Consider the following 20,906-nt stretch of genomic DNA (forward strand, 5'->3'; position numbering starts at 1 on the left):
CTCTCTGATTAACTGTTTCCATCCAATTTGGTTGCTTCCTTTATAGTAAATCTGTTATAAAGACAGGCTATAATCTGGTAACTTCCTGGAGAAAACTGTCCGGCTGCAGCAGTGGTGGGGATGTTGCTGGTCTAGATGGGATGGCTTTTTGAACAGGACAAACACGTCTGACCATCACCAGCCCTGTCCATCATGAGTCGACAGGTATGTCCAAACCTTTGGCTGGTTCTGCACCTGGCCAACCTCAGCTGGATGGTTGCAGTTAGGAAATAGTTTTCATCCAACCATTCACGTGGAAAAACAGTTTTTATGTTGTTTCAAAGTTTGGAAATTTGCTTTCAATGTTTTGATTAATAGGCAAAGCAAATATAGCACCTTTTCTACAGGACACAAACCAGTTCTCTAATTATACTGGTTCTACTGGCATGCTGTGTTGGAAAAAAACAGACTAGAGTGCACGTTGAGCAATCTGTGGCCTCTGTGTCCATACAAGCATACTAAACAAGAAAACAAGTTAAGAGTACATCTATGACACATTCCATGATACTGGGAGGAAGGACCCCAACGCAGGACGACAAAGACTTTATTTCAGAACAAACAGGAAGCGCTTCAACAGAAAATAAACCAGAGGCTGAAAAACTGTCTGAAAACGCAGGGAAACTGAAAACCAGAAGAAAGCAGATTATATTGACGACAAACGAGGAGCAGGTGAAGCAACCAGCATCAGAGACGCAGACATGAAAACTGAAAGCAAGAAGTCAGAACTACCTCGACCATGTGTGGCTTTGAAATAAGGCTTGGATTTTTCTGCAGGTCCAGGTGACTTCAGGACACATTTAAATGTTATGTTAAGATTCAGGACAGTCATGTCATGGAAGCTCCAAATGCAAACTGGACTTCTGACAGGAGAACTGGTTCAGTGCAAAGGCCAACTGGTCCGACATGGAGGACTGCATCCAGTCCACTGGAGAGCTGCTGAAACTTCAGGGTGAAGCTCCAGCTGCAGTTTTAAATGCTTGTTGTGCATCAGAGAAGAGTTAAAGGGACAATATGCATCTCTTGGCCGATATTTTAAATTTACATGACAGAGGTAAAAGTGAGATCAGCTGATCTAGTCGAGCCAAAGCTAAAGAGCTCCATGTGGCCCGTTTCTTCCTCAAACCCTTCCATACATCAGTCACTGCTCCTTCTGATCATGATTCACTAAAATAAAACCTGGGGCTTAAAGCTTTATGCCGAGTAGGTCTGTGTGAACTGGGCATTGCCATGAATCCTCATCCCGGTACATGCTAGTGTTACCCAACCCTCACAACTCGTTTTCCAAGCCACAACTGCATCATTCCATGTGATGCATCACAGCAGCTGGAAGCCTGTAGATGTTTTAGTAATTCACTGTACACAAACTGTTCTCACATCATCTGCAGTTAAACCTCAGACGATTTCCTCATTCATGCACCAACTCTGGTCCCGGTGCAGGTTTTAGACATTTCCCTGCTGCAACACAGCCAACTCAAATCACCGTCTCAGTAACAGGCAGCTGCAGAACTTCACAAGCTGCTGGGAGAAATATTTTATTTAAATGAGATGTGTTGCAGCAGGATAACACCTAAAACCTGCAGGACGGTAGCGATCGAGGAGCAGAGTTAATGAGACTTTACAAGGATCACTAAGAACAACGTGAAAAGTGTAAAGACAAGCACACCGCTCAGACTGAGAAAAATATTTTATTGTGTATCAAAATACTGTCTTACAATCACTTTTAAAGCCTTTATTTAGGACAAGATCATTTTTGTTCCGACCTGCAGGCAGGATGCAAACAAGAATACGGGGAGGTGGGGAAGTGACGGGGTGGGGGGTGAGATGCAAAACACTGAGCAGAAAAAGCAACATTCTTATTTTTGGTCATCGTGCTTGGAGAGGACAAACCCCAACATCTCCAACTTTTACTCCTCTGTCCAGCACAAGTTTGGAAACTTCCCTTTTTCAACATTTTCACGGATGAGAAAACTTCCAAACCGCTGCTGATGGAAGCTTTTCTGTGCCTGAAGGAGTTTTACAACCTAAAGCACATGTGGCGCACATGCAGACTACACACGGAAAGCAGCGTCTCCCAGTGTTGAGAGCGCTCGAGCTAACCAAACCGCAAGAAAGCTAACGGCCTCCTGTTTGTTCACATGACCTTTGATTTGTAACGATTTCCTTACAACTAAGAACAGCAGTGGCTACACCTGGATCACACTAGCAGCAGGTAACAACTGGGTTAGTAAAATCATCACGAACACCCCATGCTGGAGAGAAGCTGAGCGTTTAAACAAGGAGACTCCTGGAAAACAGCCAAGCTGACCTGCACACACACAGCTTGCATCAAAACACGAGGAAGGCACATCACTCCTGACGCTCTTTGATCCAAGTCCTGTCATAGTTCATAAAGAAGCTCATAGATCCATTATTAACCACACATGTACGCAGGAACTCCTCCAGTGTAAACAGTAACCAAAGCAGGGGCCAAAATCTACTACTACTGCTGCTGCTGCTGCGTTCTCCTCGCATTCTGCACCAGTTTACACTAACGTCCACCTACAGCTGAAATCTACCCTAAAGAACCACCAGTGGCTGGTTTACAGTAATAAAAAGGTGCAAGTCTCTCTTCCCCAAACGACGGTGGAGAGAAACACTCGCTACCTTCCTCTGGACTGGACTACAGTGAAGATGGTTGGAAAAAGAAAAGCTTTAAACAATCCAAACTGAAATGTAATGTGTGACATGGGAGGGTGTTGGAGTCGTAAACAACTGCTTAGATATGCGACAGGACTGCAGTTGTAACAGTGGTCCGAGTTTCTGGCCGTTTAGACGGTGATGTGGTAGGGGCTGCCGGGGATGTGCTCGTCTCCCCACTTCACCACCAGGATGTACTCTCCCTTCTCTTTGAGCTGGTAGCTGACGTTGTACACGCGGTTACCCAAATGTTTCACCAGGATCTCCTCGCAGGGGACCTTGGGCCCGTCCACTCCAACCAGGAGCATGTTACGACCTGCAGGTTCAGACAACACATGAGTCTCTGCAACATCATATGAGATGCACACACAGTGACGCCACATGCAGTGTGCAACATTTTCATCCCCAGAACAGAACCGGCCACGGACGACTAAAGTCGCACAACCAGATATTTATGAAGCGATGCACCAGGACACTGCACAGCTGATGCTTTATTTAGACCAGGGCTCTTCAGTTCAGTCCCATGAGGGCTGGGGTCCTGCAGGTTCAGCTTTTACCTGCTCCAACACACCTGAAAATGGATCCACCACAGCATGTAAACGACTTGTTTAAGCCAGGTGTGTTGGAGCAGGGAAACATGGAAACCCAGCTGGTGGGACAGTAATATTCAGACACTTCCACTGAATTTGCTTTATTTACATGGAAGCAAACATGTATCGACACCTGAAGGCATTTTATAAACTAAATGCAGTTTTCTGGAAAAATCAAATCTTTTTTCCTGACATTTAAATTGTGCGTTTCTATAGAAACCTAAGCATGAAGAAAGTGCATTCATGTGGTTTATAAACATGGACGTCTGCCCAGTAAAACAGGTTTGGATGCACCTAATACCCGGTACTGCGAGTGTAAAACATGAAATGGAGGGGTGGGAGGAAATCGAACCGTTACCGCCCCGGCGGCACACACCTGCTTTGCTGCAGTCAACACAGAAGTTGTTCTTCTGACCGATGAAGCCTTTGGTCAGGCCGGGGCCCTTAGCCACCACTTTACTGGCATCCGAATGGATGGGAGCGCCTTGCTGAGAGCAGCTGATGGCGCGCGTCATGGGGTCAACCATGACGGAGGACGTTTCATGCATGCTGTGGCTGGACACCAGCTTTGAGCCTGGACAACAGAACAGCAAGTTACTCATGTTTTCCCAGTCGGCTTTGAAATAAAAATCAGAGTCTTCCTCACCTGTGATCTTGACCTTGAAGGGGCTTCCAACAATGTGGTAGGGACCACCATATTTAATGGAGATGAGATAGTTGCCAGGAGCCATGGGGGTGTAGGTGACTCTGTAACCCTCAGGGCACTCCACACAGTTCATCTTCACCTTGGAAGGACCATCAATGGTCACAGCTAAAGCTCCAGGGCCAGCCGTGCTGGTGTTCACCACAAACTCACACGCAGTCCCTGAAGATGTGTGGGGGGGGGTGAAATTATCAAAAAGAGTTCAGACTTTGTTCTTTTCAGGGTTTCTACGTGTTTAAGCTTCAACCAGTGAAATTAGCTGGTTTCACAGGTTGCACTCAACATCCAACCATCTAAGTTATTTTCTGACTATGTACCCCGTTTTACTTTACCTCATGCAGATCAGTTTGCACCAAAGCATTGCACAATGACAACATCCTCTCTGCCTGAACAGGAGCAAAACTGACCAGACTGCCTCCAGGAGTCCTGGCAGGAATTCAGGCTTAACACTGATCCCATTACTGGTCAACTTTTTATAAGTCTCCAATGATGAGGACCCAAAATCAGTGGGAAAAAGTTCAAACTGCAACGCAGCACAAACCTTCCTCAGAATTTAGTGCAGTTCGAGCATTTAAAGCACAAACAGTTTGATGAATAATGAAAACTCAGAACATATATCCAATTACATCACTTGGACAACATCAACATAGTTTCCTGTTCTAAAGGTCGAAACTTCAGGCATGAGGAGTGAAGCCAGCTCAAAGAGCCAACAAACACTGAAACCAAGCCGCATACTGAGCAGGAATCCTGATTACTGTGTGCAGATAGTGGTGTGCTACCTGTGGTGCCTCCCTCCAGTCCTGGTCCATAGGCAGACACCATTCCCGGGTCTCCAGCCTGGCCCGTCTCGCCAACACGGATCTTGAACGGACTACCTGGGATGTGACTTCCGTTGAACTTCACGTCGATGAGATAGAGGCCGTTCTCTCTGGGGATGAACCGGACTGCGTACTTATCTGCACAAGCAGTGAAAAATGTTAGGCACGTGGAACATTAAGCTAGTCCGGAGTCTGGTGAGCTTCTCCTGGGTTACCTTGGTCGATCTCGGTGACGCAACACTCCTCGAGTGCTCCCGATGGACTGTGGACCTTCGCGTCAATCACACCTTTGGCGCCGTTGAGGCTGACAGCAAACGATGCTGGCTGGTTCACCTTCAAACCCGACTCCTGCTCAACAATAACACACTCACACTCTCAAACTCTGCCTCAGCAGCAACATTACAGTCCTGTTCCTCCCCCAACAGCAAACCGTCTACAGAACGGCATGGTGACAACGGCGTCTCAGACAGTTTAGCTTACCTGGAGGTCGCTAACAAGGCTAAAGAGGAGGGCTGATCAGGGAAAAGGCAGAGTGGAAAATAAACAGAAGCTGGATAGAAGTCTTTTATAATGAATGAGTGTTTATGGTCTGGTTTTTCATGGGAGGGGGTCTATTAAACACATGAAAGCTCATTCCCAGCAGGAGCGGCCAACCCAGCCTTAGTTTCTCCATCCAGAAATGAGCCTCTGTGTCGTGCAGCTGTGAGCGGGAACAGAGACAGGAAGCAGCCCGTATCCATCCTCTTTAACCCTTTAGCGCCCCGTCACACCGTCAGAGTCGGGAGGCTGTTGACAGCCTTTAGAACGAGGCACGAGAAACACACACAGTCCTCTTGTATCCCAGAAGCCCTCGCCCGGCCCAACAATGCAGCAGCTGACCAAACAGTTTCTCTTAACTTGCACCTTGTCTGGCCATGGAAGGAAAACACCCTGAGAAGTGTTGATGAATGACGTTGGATTCATATCTTCTGGTCATCACAGTCCTGTTTGTTTGGAAGGTTCTAGTTGCTATGCAGCAGGAAGTTCTCTAAACGTCATAGTAAATTGAGGTGAAATCATAAACTGTATAGAAAAGATGGGCAGAGCCTCCGTGACGTCACCCGTAGGTTTCTGAAGAGCTGAATTGAGGCTCGTGGGCGGTTCCTACCATCGCCATCTTGGCAGGAGCATGCGTGTCGTCTCGCCCAGAAAATACAAATATGGGCAAAGAGGTGGAGCTGAGAGGGGGGCTGTGAGCGTCATGGTGGATGATTGACATCAAGTGAACTCCGAGCTTTCTGTAGCTAAGAGCTAACCAAGTTAACCCGGAGCTAACAGGAGCTAACGGAGGCTAAAGCTAAGTCACGTTGTTAACTGGCTAAAAACCGCGGTTGTTGTACATTCTGACGTAGCGGGAGATCGGGTACCTCTCAATCAAAAGGACATGCCCCTAAATTTGCCGAAATTCGAGATTAAATAAAATTTAAATGGGCGAGTTTGAAAAAAAAATTCACTCCAGGTGTCATGAAGGTAAACCTGACCTATTAAACCTAAAATGGATTTTTGAACGAGGCTGTAAACATGTTTATTCCTGCTGTAAACATGTTTATTCCTGCTGTAAACATGTTTATTCCTGCTGTGAAGTTGGTATTTTTAACATGGGAGTCTATGGGGATTTGCTCTGTTTTGCAGCCCCTAGTGGATGAAGGGGGAACTGCAGGTTTATACACTTCCACATAGGCTTCACTTTTAACCGCTGAGGCTCCGTCCATCTTTCATATACGCAGGCTGTGTGAGGAGGGAGGGGGGGGGGGGGGGGGGGGGGGCAGAGGGTGTGAATGCCTTCATTACCCATCATGCCTTAGCTGGACTGAGCGACCACCTCGCTCTGTCATTTTAAACATTTTAAAATAAGGTTCCTTTTAGTTTTGACTCGTCTGTTCAGGGAGGAGAGTTGTTTCTTGCTGTTCTAGCTTCAGTCTCTCAGGACAGAAACAGGCATCAGGAGTTAAACCCCTCCCTAAAACTGGTTTGTTAAGCAGCACCAGCGACGCGGCGGTGTCTACATTTAGGCTGCTCCAGGCTCTAGACAGCCACGGGGATCACGACTGTGCAGACAATAAAAGCTGATTAATATCAAACGTGGAGTTTAATAACCCACGATGGAAGCAGGATGTGTCTCGTTCCATATTATGCAGAAACTGCGGCTGCTGCATTGTGGGCAGTGAGCGGTGGCCTGGTGTGTGCGCACACGGATGTGTGTGTGTCCCAGAGCCTCACCTGAAGACTGGCAACAGTGAGGCGGCGAGCGTCATCCGATGGCGAGGCCACGGGGACGATGAAGGGGCTGTCAGGGATGTGCTCATCGTTGAAACGGATCGACACCTCGTAGTCTCCTACAGAGGATCAGAAACGGACACACACACACATTCACACACAGTTTCCACACGCAGAAACGTGCCGACATGGCATAAACTCCAGTATGTTGTCATGACGACAGCAGAGCACTCGGACGTGCTCGGCTCCTGCGCCTCCTCTCACCAGGCTCCTGCACGATGTACGACACGCCGCTGGAGCCGTCCTTTCTGTCCTCGAAGGAAATCTCTGCCTTGCTCGGCCCCTCCACCGCGATGCTGAGACCCCCGGCTCCAGCCTCCCTCGTCCAAATACTGAACTCAGCTGAACACACGGAGACCGAGAGTCAGATGGCTCGCCTCCACACACACACACAACCCCCCCACCCCCCCACACACACACACACACACACACACCAACCTGGGACTCCCGCCTCTGCTCTCTCCAAGCCGGGCCCTCCAGCTCGCACCTTGTGAGCCCCACCCTCACCCAGGGGCCCAACGGTGAACTGAAATGGGCTTCCAGGCACGTGCATGCCGTTGTATTTCACACACACGGTGTGCACGCCAGTCTCAGTGGGGACAAAACGGATGCAGTAGGTGTTGTTCTCTCCCTCCATGATGTCGGCCTTGTGGATCTGACCGGATGGACTGGTCACCTGAGCGGTCATGTCTGCGATGCTGATCTCTGAAAGGACAGCGGCATGCGGGCGTGAGATGGAGGCAGCGTTTCCCGCCGAGCAGAAGCTCCTTCAGCGTTCTGCAGACTGACGTCACCTGGGATCTTCAGGCTGAGGTCACACTGGCTGCCAACGTTGGCCACGGATGCTGCTCTTTTCTTCCTGGTGATGCTCTCCTTCATCCTGCCCTCGCCTGTGACCTTCACCGTGAAGGCACTCCCTGCAACACACACACACACACACACACACACACACACACACACACTGCTTCATCCACTCAGACCACAGCTCTGCTCTCTAAGCCCAGACTGTTTAGCGGTACGCACCTGGAACGTGTTGGTCAGCGAATTTGATGTTGATGATGTAATTTCCTGGTTCGGTGGGGCAGTAGGTGACCTTACAGGTGCCGTCCTCCTGGTCCTCGGTGTTTATGTCTACTTTACTGGGACCCTCGATGGACAGACTCAGGCCACCATATCCTGTAGGACAATGAGAAGGTGTGAAGAAACCATCCAGTCTGAAGATACGTCGATCCTTTATTCAGGCATGTACCTGCATCACGAGTGTCAATGAGGAACTCTGCAGGCTCGAAGGTTCTGGCCTCACTCAGACCCTGACCGCTCACACGCACACGGCTGGCATCACCTATTTCTGACTGGTTGATCATCACAGCGATGGGGCTGCTGGGAATATGGCGCCCGTTCTTCTTAATGTTGACGAGGTGCTCCCCGATCTCCTTTGGAACAAAAGAGATGCCTGGTGCAGAAAGAGGGAAGAGTTACACAACATCCATGTTTCCCGTCAGCTCATCAGCGCCTCCTCCACGAGGGCGGCGCCTCCTCCACGAGGGCGGCGCCTCCTCCACGAGGGCGGCGGCTACAAACTCACCAACATGTCCATTACGCAGCATCTTCAGCAGGCAGGGCTCCTCGCGCCCGGAGGGCGTGGTGAGGGAGGCAGTCAGCTGACTGAGGTCCAGCTCGCCGATGTCCAGAGGGATGTCTGCAGCTGAGCCCACCTTCAGATGAGACATCCTCATGGAGTCGTCACCTGGAGGCAGCAGGGAGAGGCCAATCAGGATCCACGCTGACCACATGCAGTAAGAACACGCAGACGAAGGCTGTTCCTGGTTTCACTCCGTCCTCCCAGGTACTGAGGTTTGTCAGCCTAGTGAGCCGACTCGGCACTGCTTCCTACAGTCTTAAACATGAGACCAAGCCGCTGTGTTTGCTTTTCCCATCAGGTTGGGACAGCAACCAAAAGACTGTCCCAGTCAGGATTCACTTTCAGAACGAGTTAAAGGCCGGTTCATGGGGTTCAAGCTTTAAGCTAATAAGACCCAAAGTCCTCCTAAAAAATATTTAAAACCTAAAATATGTGGAATTTGGAGACAATGAAGCCAAAGGTTCTCTAAATTTAGCAAACCCATCATTAATATGCCAGAAACCCTCATCCTGAGAAGAAAGCTGAAACAGAAGGTCGATAGCGCCACACAGAGGCCTGGCGGAGACCATGGATGATCAGGAAGTCCAGGTTCATGTGATGTGGACCTCACCAGTAATCCTGGCAGAGAAGGGGCTGCCTGGGATGTGCTTGTCATTGTATTTGACCAGGATGCTGTAGTCTCCTGGCAGAACTGGCAGGTAGGACACGGTGCAGGTCCCGTCCTGGTTGTCCACGCAGCTGATGTCGGCCTTGGACGGACCCTCGATGGCCAGGGAGAGGCCGCCTACGAGAACACGACATTGACAGTTGTGTGTGATTACAGCAGTCACTTATCACCCATGGCTCCGTTTTACAGCTGCACGACATATCGTTGGAGCTGTGTCACATTGCAGGTCCTGCAGTGTAGGAAGCATGTCCATCTGTCCATCTAGCACCTGCAGACAGGGAGCCCGATTCGTTCAGGACGTCTCCGGAGCGGGCAGTCGTAACCGAAACATTAACTCCGGCACGATAAAGTCAGAAATACAAACCATAGCCAACAGGAAGTAGTCAGATCAGTTTACTGTCAACAAGACGGCAGAGAAAAGTCCTATTCAAGTCATCTGGTGACTGTTCCACACCCAACGCCACCTACCCTCTCCAGCATCCTTAGTGTTCACCGTGAAGACGGCGGGCTTGTTGACGGTGCCGTGGATGAGGCCGGGGCCGTACGCACTCACATTCCCACTGTTCATGTAGTCCACGTAGAACTGAAGGGGACTTCCTGCGAAGGGACAAGGCGACAGACAGGATGGAGGGTGTCAAGACGGGATTAAAGAGGCTTTAAGTCTGCCTGCAGACAGTTCGGTACCAGGGATATGGATTCCATCGTATTTGATATCCATCTCATGCAGGCCGGCCTCCGTGGGAGCATACTTGACCGTGACGGTGCCATCTTTGTTGTCGGTGATGTCGGGCTTGGCCACCTTGCCTGACGGCATTCGGACATCGCCTGTAATAGATGAGGGACACGTCTAAACCTGCAGCAGGGAGATCATCATGAAGGACTCACCTGGAACCTGGACTCACTCCTCTTACCTGTGATTTCTCCCTTCTGGATGGTGAACGGGATGACCAGGTCGAACGGTCTCAGTCCTTCCACATCCAGACCATTCATTCCCATTGGTCTGTCTGTTGCCTGGGAGACAGGAGAGTTAAAGGATATATGGAGGCTGTGGGGTAGGTGTACTTCCAGAAACAAAACGTCTCAGATGTGAGCAACGAAAAGAGAGCGAGAGCGACAAGCTTCCAAACACCGACAGGATGAGATGAGAGGGCAAGATGGCGCCGACATGAGCTGGGAGGGAAAACAGATGGATGGAACGGGGATGAAAAAGCACCGGTGACCATTTTGAACAATGTGGAGCGTGTGACACGCCCACATTCATGGTTCTCAAAATGGCAGCTTTTGAACATGGAGCGCTGAACAGAAGAGCTGCACAGTGATTTCTGGAAAATCTCTCAGAATGGAAATATTTTCCTGTTGCTGAAACACGCCGTTCTGAGTCTGTGCAACTCTGCTGCAGCGTCCATGCAGGAGGACAGGTTCTGACATGGTGGGAAAACACACCCTGAGAAATGAAACACCTGTGAAGAGACAGCAGACACTGATGAACCCTGGTGAAATGGAGCTATGAGGGATGATGATGATGATGATGACGACGTGAAGGAAGGGAAGAAACGGAGGAAAATGAAGCCAAACAGGATTTAAGAGGCTGGAAAGTGATGTTTTAGGTACCCAGGCCTGTGGACTGTAGTACTGGGGCATTTGGCTCTGCTGCATGAGCTGGTCTGACGGAGCTCCTTCCAGTGCCTGAGGGGGTGGGAGGTGGTGAAGGTGGGGTTGGTATGAGCGGAATGGGGGATTGAGAAGGTAAAGAGAGATGATGAGGGTTTGAAGACGACTGAAACGTTTTCATGGCAGCAGGAAAGATTGCATCTTTGCTCCCGTTGTCTCAGGTCAACAAAAACTTTCTGATGAGCAAATATGACGACATGAACAGGTGCTAGACCGACTGGTTCTTACTGGTTCCAGTTCTGTCATGAAACAGCCTGGAAATGCAACCTTGTTCCTTTAACTGTTATTTTCCTGCTTCTTGTGAAGTTTTAAACACAATCCTTGTCATTTTATGAGTTTTTTCTTCCACCTGGCTTCAACGTGCGAGCCAAGCGGCCGTGTGAGGCGTGCACCACTCACCGTGACTTGGAATGGACTGTTGGGAATGTGTTCTCCTCCAAAACGAACACAGATCACGTACTCGCCAGGCTGCGGCGCCGTGTAAAAGATGTCAAACGTCCCGTCCTCATTCTCAACAACGTCCACGTCAAGCTCCGCCCCCTCAGGTGTGCAGACACTGCACGTCACCTTGCCTTTTCCTGCAGCCTTGGCATCTACTGTGATTACTGTCTGTTCCCCGATCTGGATAGTCGGGCCAACGCCAGCGCCTTCAGAAAACAAACAGACGCCATCTGTTAGGAGGGTTTCTGGCGTGCTACCGCCGCCTTTGGCATGCACATTCCACAACCAGGACACCAGGCTGAAGCTGGATGAGTTCTAGTCAGGTTATTCCAACCTACTGCAGGTTGTTACCAACAAATCATCTGTTATGAACAGTTTCAGTGCATCACTGGAAGCTGGATTAGCCAGAGAGCCATTCCACCATGCCATCATACCGACCGTTAGTCCATTAGTCTGTTATTTCAGAGGAAGGAAAACTTTTAGGTCAATGACAAAAACATGTTTTACAAAGCTTGAAAAAGTGAAATATAGAAGACAGACTGAGATGTGCAGAGAGCTGGTACCACTATCCTCCATGCCGACAGAGAAGAGAGAAAAGTAGAGCAAGTCTTCTACATTACAAATCATTCAGGAGGCTTACCTAAACCATGACCGCCGATTGAGACTGAAAAGGAACGGCGCGAAGCGGGGAGCGAGAAAAAAGTGACAAATAACAGACAGTCAGGTGGGGGCGTGGCAATAACTGTGCTGACAACGCACAGTGATGGTGGAGTGTGAAGCAGAGAGGAGAGTGTGTGCATGTGTATTTATGTGTGTGTGTGCAGCGAGGGGCTTACAAGTGGAGTAACTGAGGAGCACAGGGTGAGGAACAACAATGCATAAAACATGAGCAGCAGGTACAAACAGGAGGTCCCACAGGATCCTCGGAGCTGAACCACCATGTGATGCAGACATTAAACCTAATCTAACTGCAAAATGTCTACATCAGCTAAATGCTTGGTTCAGAACGTCACGTTTTCCTACTGAACATGGAGCAGAGATTCTAACCTGTGACGGTGCACTTGCTGGCGTCTCCAGTGGGCAGAGCCCGGATGCGGTAGGGCGAATACGGGATCTCGTCTCCTCCGTACTTAATGAGGATGGTGTATCGGCCAGTCATGTCGGGCACATACGACACCAGGTAGGTCCCATCATGGTTGTCATGGATGTTAGCCTTCTTCGGCTTCCCTTCTGGGTCCTGCAGAAACAAGTTTCACCAGTTTTTACATGAAAACCGGCTACAGACCCCAACAGGTCTCCTGATTTTCATGATGTCAGCACTTACAGTGATCTGCACCGCCAGCAGGCCCTCGCCGGCATCCTTGGCATCAATGGTGAACTCAACAGGCAGAGAGGCAGGCACGCCGGTGGTGTTGAGGCCTGGTCCACTGGCACGCACCTTGCTGGCATCGTGGGTCGGCAGGACCTTCAGCTTGTAAGGACTAGCAGAGGAACAGGAGACCGTCACCGACTGGGCAGCGTTCTTAGTTTCTCATCTTTTAGTTTGATGGAAAACGTGGCAGAAAAATGTCCTGGTAGGAAGTTTCAGTGTTGAATGAGTGTGTAGAGGTGTGTGAGTGCGCGTATCACCTGCGTGGGATCTCCTCGTCAGCGTACAGGACGTTAATAGAATAGGGTCCATCTCTGGTGGGAACGTAGTTGACAGTGTGAGTCTGGTCTCCATTGTCCACCAGTTCCACTGGCTCCACAACGCCTGCAAACAAAGAAAAGGTTGAAAATCATGTTTTGATTCCAAAGAATCCTTCAAGGAATCCTTGAGGAGTAGGAGAAGATGTGTCACCTTTGGGCCCCTGTACGCGGACCTGCAGCGGCGCCACGCCGGCTTTGGAGGCGTCCACCGTGAAAGCCTGCGGGATGTTGGCTCGAACGTTGCTGCCCAGGCCCGGACCCTGGCACTTCACTTTGGTGCTGTCCACCGTGTCGCTCACCGGCACCGAGAACGGACTCCCTGTTCAGACATCAGAGAGTCAGAGCCGAGCGGAGACAGAACCGCCTTCACACCTGGCTGCTCCGTCTACCTGCGATGGGCTGGCCTCCGTAGGTGATGTTCAGGTTATACGTGCCAGGCTCGTACGGGACGTACTCCACGCTGCAGCTGCCATCTTTGTTATCAGTGCAGGACATTTTGGCCTCTGATGGACCCTCCATGGCCAGACCAAGTCCGCCAGTGCCGGCTCCACTGCAGATGGAAGACGCAGCACTTAGACATACAAGCAGGAAGCACTCCTGGACCCAACTAGAAGTTTTGAGTCTCGTACCGGGTTTCCACCATGAACTTGTTTGGTTTGTTGGTGATGCCGCCTTTCAGTCCAGGACCGTGCACACGCACACGAGCTGGATCGCATCCTTCAGTTACCGCGACACGGAACGGACTCTTAGGGGCCGGAGAGCCATCGTAGCAAACCTCCACGCTGTGGGGGCCTACGGCGGACATGACACCGTTAGAAAGGATCAAACCGGTTCAGGAACACACACCAGCAGAAACTCACCCTCCTCATAGGGAGTGTACTCCACGCTGTAGGTTCCATCTCCCAGGTCAGTGATCAGAGACTCAGTGCGGCTTCCGGATGGGTTGCTGATGAGGGTCTTCACATGGTCGCCTCCCGTCTGCGTGAGAGCACGAGCGTCCACGGTGAAGTCTGTGGTCGCTTCGCGGAACACGCCTGCAGAAACACAGCAACACCGCTTACCCCACAGGGACCCGCCGATTTTACTGAATCATTTAGTTTTTCTCTGGTCAGTTTTTACTCTCTCACACCAAGCTGAAGCGGGACATAAAACCAGCAGGTTACCTTTTCCTTCAACGCCGGGTCCGAACACATGGACTCCGCTGGTGTCGACTGCCGGCTCCACGTTAAGCCGAGCGGGGAAGTTGGGCACATCCTGGCCACCGTAGCGGATGGTAAGCGTGTAGGAGCCGGGATAGAGGGGGATGTAGGTGATGGTGTAGGTCCCATCTCCGTTATCCTGGATGTGAACTTCTGCCTCAGTCCCGCTGTCAGAGATGATCTCGATGGTCAGCTCAGCCGGACCGGCGTTGGTACAGTCCACAACAAACTCGCCCGTCTCGCCGACCTTGCAGCGCTCCAAGCCTGGACCCGAGCAGCGCACCTGCAGAGGGGAGGGGTTACATGGCTGCTGTCAGACCACCGTGATGCAGAGAAGTCAGGGAGGAGTTCAGTGACGGCGGCTGACCTTGGAGGGATCTGTAGCAGGGTAAGCTGTGGGGGTGAAAGGTGATCCAGGGATTGGAACGCCATCGTAGGTCAGTTCCACCTGGTAAGGCCCCAGCTCCCGGGGGATGAACTTCACCTGACTGGTCTCTGGGCTCAGACCCGGCTCAACCTGGAACATGAACATAAACCACTTAAACTACATTGTTTAAGAAGAAAATACTGAGTTATTCTTTATATGCACATAACATGGTCTGCATGGTGAAACACCTCACCTTGCTGGTCAACGGCTTCCCTGATGGTCCGGTCACCTTGGCCGCCACCTTGCCCTGACCACCAGCACCCTTTGATTTGACAGTCACCTCCTGGTCTTTCCCAACAGTCATTTCTACACAAAAAGAGAAAAGAGTGAATTATGACCTAAATACACACAGAAGAGCTGAAATACTAAAACCTCTCATGTTCCGTCAAAATTATGAGTCAAAATCTGAGAAACGAGAAAAATGGAAGAAAAGAGAATTACGAGATGAGACACTGATCTGGAAGCGTTGATGGTCAGGATCAATGTCTCAGACAGAAAAGGTTCAAAACAAACTACATGCAGTGGAATAAAGGAAAGAGGTGAAGCGGCTGCTAAACGCAGCGCAGCTGAATCCGAACATGGCGGCGAAGCACGTACTGTCTCCAAGGCCTGAGACGCTGATCTTGCTGAGGTCCAGCATGGGCGCCACGGCAACATTGAAGGGGCTCTTAGGGATGTTGTCTCCACCGTAGGTCACGGCAACGCCCAGAGGACCCTGGTGCAGACGGGAGAGACTCCATGTGATCAAAGTCACTAAAAGCAGAAAGATGCATCGACGCGATCCGCTTCCAGTCTGAGGAACGCTGCAGGTTTCATGTTTAGCGAGTGGAGGAAACACTCCAGCTGGCGGGACCACCCGCGTGAGGCACAGACAAGGTGGGAGCCCCCCTCCCAGCTTACCTGCTGCACCGGCGTGTATTTCACAGTGTGTGTGTTGTCGTGGTTGTTGATGATCTCAAAGTCTTTGACAGCTTCTCCTTTGTTGGGGCCGCTGAAGTTGCAGTCCAGGTTGGCCTTTCCTGCCCCCTTCGTGCTCACAGTGAAGTGAGTGGGTTTTCCCAGTTCCACCCCTGGAAGCAGAACAGAGTTAAACCAGGAAATCCCAGTTTCACATGTAGCGGTCATACACCCTCTGCTGAAACTATCAGAACCGTTTCACACGCAGCTCTGGTGAAAACGAAGGACGAGCTGCAGCGAAGCAACAGACAATGTTTACCTGCTTCTTTCATGCATTTAGAGGAAAAAGAAACGCTCGACGTTTTCCACAACGCTGCAGATTATCACAAAGCTGCAGCTGGGCGGACTACTACCTCCGGCTCATCCTGCCAGCTTTCTAATCATCAGAACTTCATCTGAAAACTGCCGTTGATTATTAATACTTTAATACTTCAAGCTGCAGAATTAAGACGAAAACCTTTATTTTATCTCAAATGGTTCTGAAGCAAAACTCTTCGTTTTGGCCGAGTGTTCGTACCACTGCGACTGAGTCCTGGTCCCTCAGCCTTCACTTTGCTGGCGTCATGAGAGGGGTCCACTTTCACCCTGATGGGGGTCATTGGAATGGCCTAAACACACACACACACACACAGCCCTTTATAAACAGACATCCTCAGGCGGCTTCATCCACAGTGGAGGAGTCCAACTCACCTGGTCGGCAAAGAGCACCATGATGGTGTAGCTGCCTGCTCCGGGGGGGGTGTATTTCACAGTGAAGGTGTCGTTGTCATTCCTGATGATGTCAAAGTCGATATCAGCCTCTGCGGGTCCGACCACGCCGGGGGCGCACTTGATTCCTATGCTAATGTCACCTGGGAGCAGAAGACAGCCAGTCAGCGATTTTAACTCCTTCCTGCCTTTAATTCCCAGAAGAAGAAGAAGAGGAGGAGAAAGCTTCTCCATTGCTCCACCTTGGCCAGCTTCAGAGCAGTCAACGGTGAAGTAGGTTGGCTCGAAGGCCTTCAGGCCCGTCTTGGACACCCCGGGTCCAGATACCTTCACCTTGTTGGGATGGCAGCCTGCTCCAACGGTCATCTGTTGTCAGAAACACGAGAAACTTTCCTGTGAGGAAGAACAGATCCATCTGTCAGAGATAAAGTGTGTTTACTCACCCTGAAGGGACTGTCTGGGATGTTGACCCCTCCCCAGGACACCACCACCGTGTGTTTCAGCGGTTTGCGGGGGGTGTAGGTACAGGTGTATGTGCCGTTGCCATTATCCTTCACCTGGACATCCACAGGATTGCCTTCTCCATCCTGAGAAGACGACGAGCCATCAGAGGTAGAAGGTTTAAGTGGAAGGAAACCAAGCCGGCGGCGTGCCGAGGCCACATGCACCGCTAGGACTACCAAAACTCTTCCTTTAACCTCATGTTTAACTCATTAAACAGCTTGGATCATAAACACGTTGCATGTTTTCTCATTCCACAGTAAACCATGTTCAGCACATCTGCTAGTGTGGATTCATTAACCCTTTACTGGCCAAAATGACCACATTTAAACCCTTCAGACAAACATGTCTCTGACTGAACCATGAAATCACAGAACCAGTCCGAGTTCTCCACACCAGTCAGGCTACAACCCAGAGATCAGTCTGAAGCGTAACGTTGGGGGGGAACCGTCCACTGACTACTGCATAACTTCCGTTATTTCACAAATAAGTCTTGTAATTTACTCTATAGAAACTTTCAGCCAAACTAAAGTTTCTACGTATGTCAGCGAGTTTCCCTTACAGGGTTAAAGCTGTCCGTACCTGAGCCACGATCTTGAGAGGAGCTTTCCCTCCTTGCTTGGCATCCACGGTGAACTCTGTGGGTTTTCCCACAGCCAGGCTGCTGCTCTGCAGGCCGGGACCGTAAGCCTTAACCTGGAACAGAGACGGGAGGAATGAAGCGGTTTCACGCCGTCGCCGAGCACGCTGGACGTCGCCGTACCTTGTCAGGATGGAAGTCTTTCCCCGGCAGGCTGCCGATCTCTGCCATGAAGGGGGAGTGCTGGATGTCCTCGTTGTTGCAGAGCACGTGCACAGCATACTCGCCAGGCTCTGTGGGCCAGTAGCGCACGTCACAGGACCCGTCACCCTTGTCGTCACACTCGATCTTGGCCTGAGACGGACCCTCCACAGAGAAACCTGAGCAGCAGAACATGTTGGCTCAGCCTTTTAGGATCCTTTTAGCCCACATCTTCATCTCTGGTTGCTACGTACCCAGTGTACCGACATTGTCTCCAACCGCCTCCACCACAAAGTCAGCAGACTTCCCAACAACGCCTCCCTCCAGGCCTGGACCCCAGGCCCTCACCTTCATCTGGCCCGCCTCGGCGCCGATCTTTACCTCAATGGGACTAAAAGCAGAGGCTCATCACACACACACACACACACGACCTTAGTGGACTTCAGCGTTTTCCAGCGTGTCGGACTGTACCTGCGAGGGATGTGCTGTCCTCCCCAGGTGATGGTGATGCTGTATGTTCCAGGGGTGGTGGGGTAATACTCGAACCCATACACACCGTCACCAAGATCTTTCTGTTTGCAGGGCTCCTCCAGTCCCTCTGCACACAGTGAAGCATTTCAGTTCTACTGCAGGAAGTTTGAGCTGAAATCCTGGTTTTATAGCAGCGTTACGCTCCACAGGAGACGCTTCATCGTGTAAACTGAGGCTCTGCAGTGAAAGAGGCTGATTTCACCAAAACATCTCAACCAGCTAGTTGTGTTGAAACGATGCAACTAAACCTTTAAACCTGAAGAAACGACGACGATCGCAGCACATGGCGGCTCCTAATGAGGCCTTCCTGCGCGGGTTGTTGGTCTTAGTGGTCAGCAACCAGGAAGCACGCAGTGTTTTCACTTCCTGTCCAAACAGGACAAACTTTGTGGCGACTTATCTGAGCCGAGCCGAAGTCCGGACAGGAGAGTGTTTTAAAAGCTTACTCTGCGGTGACGTTACAGGAACTTCATTTAGTTTTTCCCAAAATATGCTGGTCAACAATAACAAATCCTCAAAAATGATCAGAAAAGAACTTAGATGTTTCAGCAGGATAATTATTTTATACGTTCAGTGTGCCGTTTTTTCTTTGCAGAGGAAGCGAACTTTAGATTTGGCTTGAAACTCATAACTCAGCGTGATGCTGCCAGATAACTGGACCAAACCGGTTTTAATGAAGCAGCATCAAAGACTCTGATCTGTCATGTTTCTGTGGTTATCTGCTCATTTCTTAGTGAATAGGCAGGCGCGCACACACACACACACACACACACACACACACACACACACACACACACACACACACACACACACACCCACCCCCCCCCCCCCCCCCCCCCTCTGGTCTGGAGAAATGCTCTCCATGTAGATTAGTTAAGATTCTCATCATATGAAGAATCTAACCAGCGCCAACGTGGGGTTGTCTGGGAAGCAGCACCGCCATGTTGGGATGATGCAGCAGCACGTTGCCATAGAAACACTCTGATAACTGTTTAATTGGTGTGATATTATGGGCTGTTTGTTTTGGGTTTTTTCCAGAGGACCATGTTTGTTATGAAGATGTGAATTTTGACATTAAACGTGATCCTGACTCTAAACAAACTAAATGGATTAAAACAGCATAACTGGCCGCGTATAGAAGCTCCTCATGATAAATGTTTTCATTTGGATGCGGTTAAAACGGACTTTAACTCTTTCAGCGCGAGCTTCGGCCTGGATCAGCGCCGCTGTGGGATATGCAACTCACTGGGGCCCTTGATGGTGACCTTCAGCTCTCCGGTGCCGGCTCCTTTTGTGTAAACCTTAAAGTCTGCGGTCTCCTTCACCCTCAGGCCCTTTGGCTGCAGACCCCGACCCTTCGCTCTGCACAGGTTCGGATTACACGCTGCGGATGGAGACACAGGAGTAAATGGGAAGCAGACAAAGAGACTCAAACATGACGACCACATGCAAGCTTGCTGGTGGTTTCAGTGTGGAGAAACGGTTCGAGCTGCGGGGTGAAGTATGTAAAAACCAAACTATTTCCATCCAATAAAGTCTGCAGTGAGCATTCCACATTCGCCTCCTTCCTGCCAGCCTGCAGACTCATCCACTGCTTCTCATTTATCTCATCCCACAGAGCACATTTCCACCCCGCGGTTAACCGTCCTCGCAGGAAGCCGGGTATTCCTCATATCTCTGGATCATAAGGGTTAAAGCCGCCGCTGCTGAGTCAGCACAACGCCTTGCAGGAAGCAGAGGAAACAAGACGTTTACATTCTTATAGATTCTAAAAATGTTACTTTATGTAAACGCAGGTTATTAAAACACTGAAGCTGCAGATTGTAGGAAGGAGGACTCATTTATGGTCAGTAGAAAATGTTTGTGCAGCTGTAAGGAGGGTTATGACAACTCAACAGTAATATTCATGTAGATCATTTCTCTTTCTGAACATAAATGATTTCATAAATAAATCTGGAACAAAAGCATTAAAAACAAAAACAAATGATGTGTTTTTACCTTAACAGCTGCAGGAAATAAACTCATTCTGTTTTATTGACATTTCATGTTACAGTTTAGCATCACTGCTAGAGGAGTCACTCAGCAGAAACAAAGACCAACCTCCAAACGGCTCTTTAGAAAGTCTTTTCACCCAGGAGTTTATTTTAAAGCACCGCCAGCATTTAAAACCAAAACTGCAACAACAAAAATCTGATCAGATATTTTAGGGATCTCTCTTTGCAGGTGGTTTGAGGTCTTTGTTAAAGAATTAGTCTTTAGAGGTCTGATGTGTGAAGTTAAAACGGCGTCAGAAAGGACGTATCCATCCGCCTGAAGGCGACGGCCACCTACAGAACTAGAGCATCTCACAGTAAACAGAGTTCTGGTCTAAATCAGAAGAGTCAGAGTCTGGTCCGGGAGATCTACCATCCTGCAGCGTTTCCATGCATCTCCTCTCCAACATGCCTCAACAAGACGGCTGAATTCCTCCGTCTGCGTGTCATCCAGTGCTGCAGAGGCCCAGCGTGTTGCAGGCGGGATGCATGCACAAGCTGCAGGACGGAAGATCTC

At 50.0% G+C, this 20,906-nt stretch overlaps 1 protein-coding gene across 3 annotated transcripts in view; it reads right to left on the reverse strand.

Annotated features, from left to right (window-relative positions):
• Nucleotides 1–1,711: 1,711 nt before the first annotated feature.
• The window catches only part of flna (filamin A, alpha (actin binding protein 280)), a 45,404-nt gene continuing 26,209 nt past the window's right edge, over nt 1,712–20,906 (reverse strand). The window contains exons 10-49 of one of the 3 annotated variants that reach the window (XM_079239305.1): nt 19,603–19,740; nt 18,297–18,423; nt 18,080–18,216; nt 17,808–18,004; nt 17,627–17,740; nt 16,987–17,130; nt 16,786–16,909; nt 16,526–16,686; nt 16,353–16,443; nt 15,779–15,948; nt 15,476–15,593; nt 15,072–15,184; nt 14,819–14,968; nt 14,416–14,734; nt 14,113–14,286; nt 13,882–14,044; nt 13,642–13,802; nt 13,404–13,571; nt 13,193–13,316; nt 12,888–13,044; nt 12,611–12,800; nt 12,204–12,227; nt 11,522–11,769; nt 11,063–11,137; nt 10,363–10,462; nt 10,136–10,276; nt 9,920–10,048; nt 9,395–9,568; nt 8,728–8,889; nt 8,392–8,595; nt 8,166–8,318; nt 7,937–8,059; nt 7,581–7,847; nt 7,347–7,484; nt 7,086–7,201; nt 5,042–5,174; nt 4,788–4,964; nt 3,952–4,170; nt 3,682–3,879; nt 1,712–3,031 (exon numbers count right to left, since the gene is read on the reverse strand). In XM_079239305.1, the coding sequence (XP_079095431.1) occupies nt 2,847–3,031; nt 3,682–3,879; nt 3,952–4,170; nt 4,788–4,964; nt 5,042–5,174; nt 7,086–7,201; nt 7,347–7,484; nt 7,581–7,847; nt 7,937–8,059; nt 8,166–8,318; nt 8,392–8,595; nt 8,728–8,889; nt 9,395–9,568; nt 9,920–10,048; nt 10,136–10,276; nt 10,363–10,462; nt 11,063–11,137; nt 11,522–11,769; nt 12,204–12,227; nt 12,611–12,800; nt 12,888–13,044; nt 13,193–13,316; nt 13,404–13,571; nt 13,642–13,802; nt 13,882–14,044; nt 14,113–14,286; nt 14,416–14,734; nt 14,819–14,968; nt 15,072–15,184; nt 15,476–15,593; nt 15,779–15,948; nt 16,353–16,443; nt 16,526–16,686; nt 16,786–16,909; nt 16,987–17,130; nt 17,627–17,740; nt 17,808–18,004; nt 18,080–18,216; nt 18,297–18,423; nt 19,603–19,740 (6,206 nt within the window). In that variant the 3' untranslated portion in view covers nt 1,712–2,846. The remainder of the gene's footprint in view (nt 3,032–3,681; nt 3,880–3,951; nt 4,171–4,787; nt 4,965–5,041; nt 5,175–7,085; nt 7,202–7,346; nt 7,485–7,580; nt 7,848–7,936; nt 8,060–8,165; nt 8,319–8,391; nt 8,596–8,727; nt 8,890–9,394; nt 9,569–9,919; nt 10,049–10,135; nt 10,277–10,362; nt 10,463–11,062; nt 11,138–11,521; nt 11,770–12,203; nt 12,228–12,610; nt 12,801–12,887; nt 13,045–13,192; nt 13,317–13,403; nt 13,572–13,641; nt 13,803–13,881; nt 14,045–14,112; nt 14,287–14,415; nt 14,735–14,818; nt 14,969–15,071; nt 15,185–15,475; nt 15,594–15,778; nt 15,949–16,352; nt 16,444–16,525; nt 16,687–16,785; nt 16,910–16,986; nt 17,131–17,626; nt 17,741–17,807; nt 18,005–18,079; nt 18,217–18,296; nt 18,424–19,602; nt 19,741–20,906) is intronic. The other 2 variants (XM_079239306.1, XM_079239307.1) reach the window with 2 other exon arrangements.

This window comes from Telmatherina bonti (genome assembly GCF_933228915.1).
Source record: "Telmatherina bonti genome assembly, chromosome: 4".
In the NCBI taxonomy this organism is placed as follows: Eukaryota; Metazoa; Chordata; class Actinopteri; order Atheriniformes; family Telmatherinidae; genus Telmatherina; species Telmatherina bonti.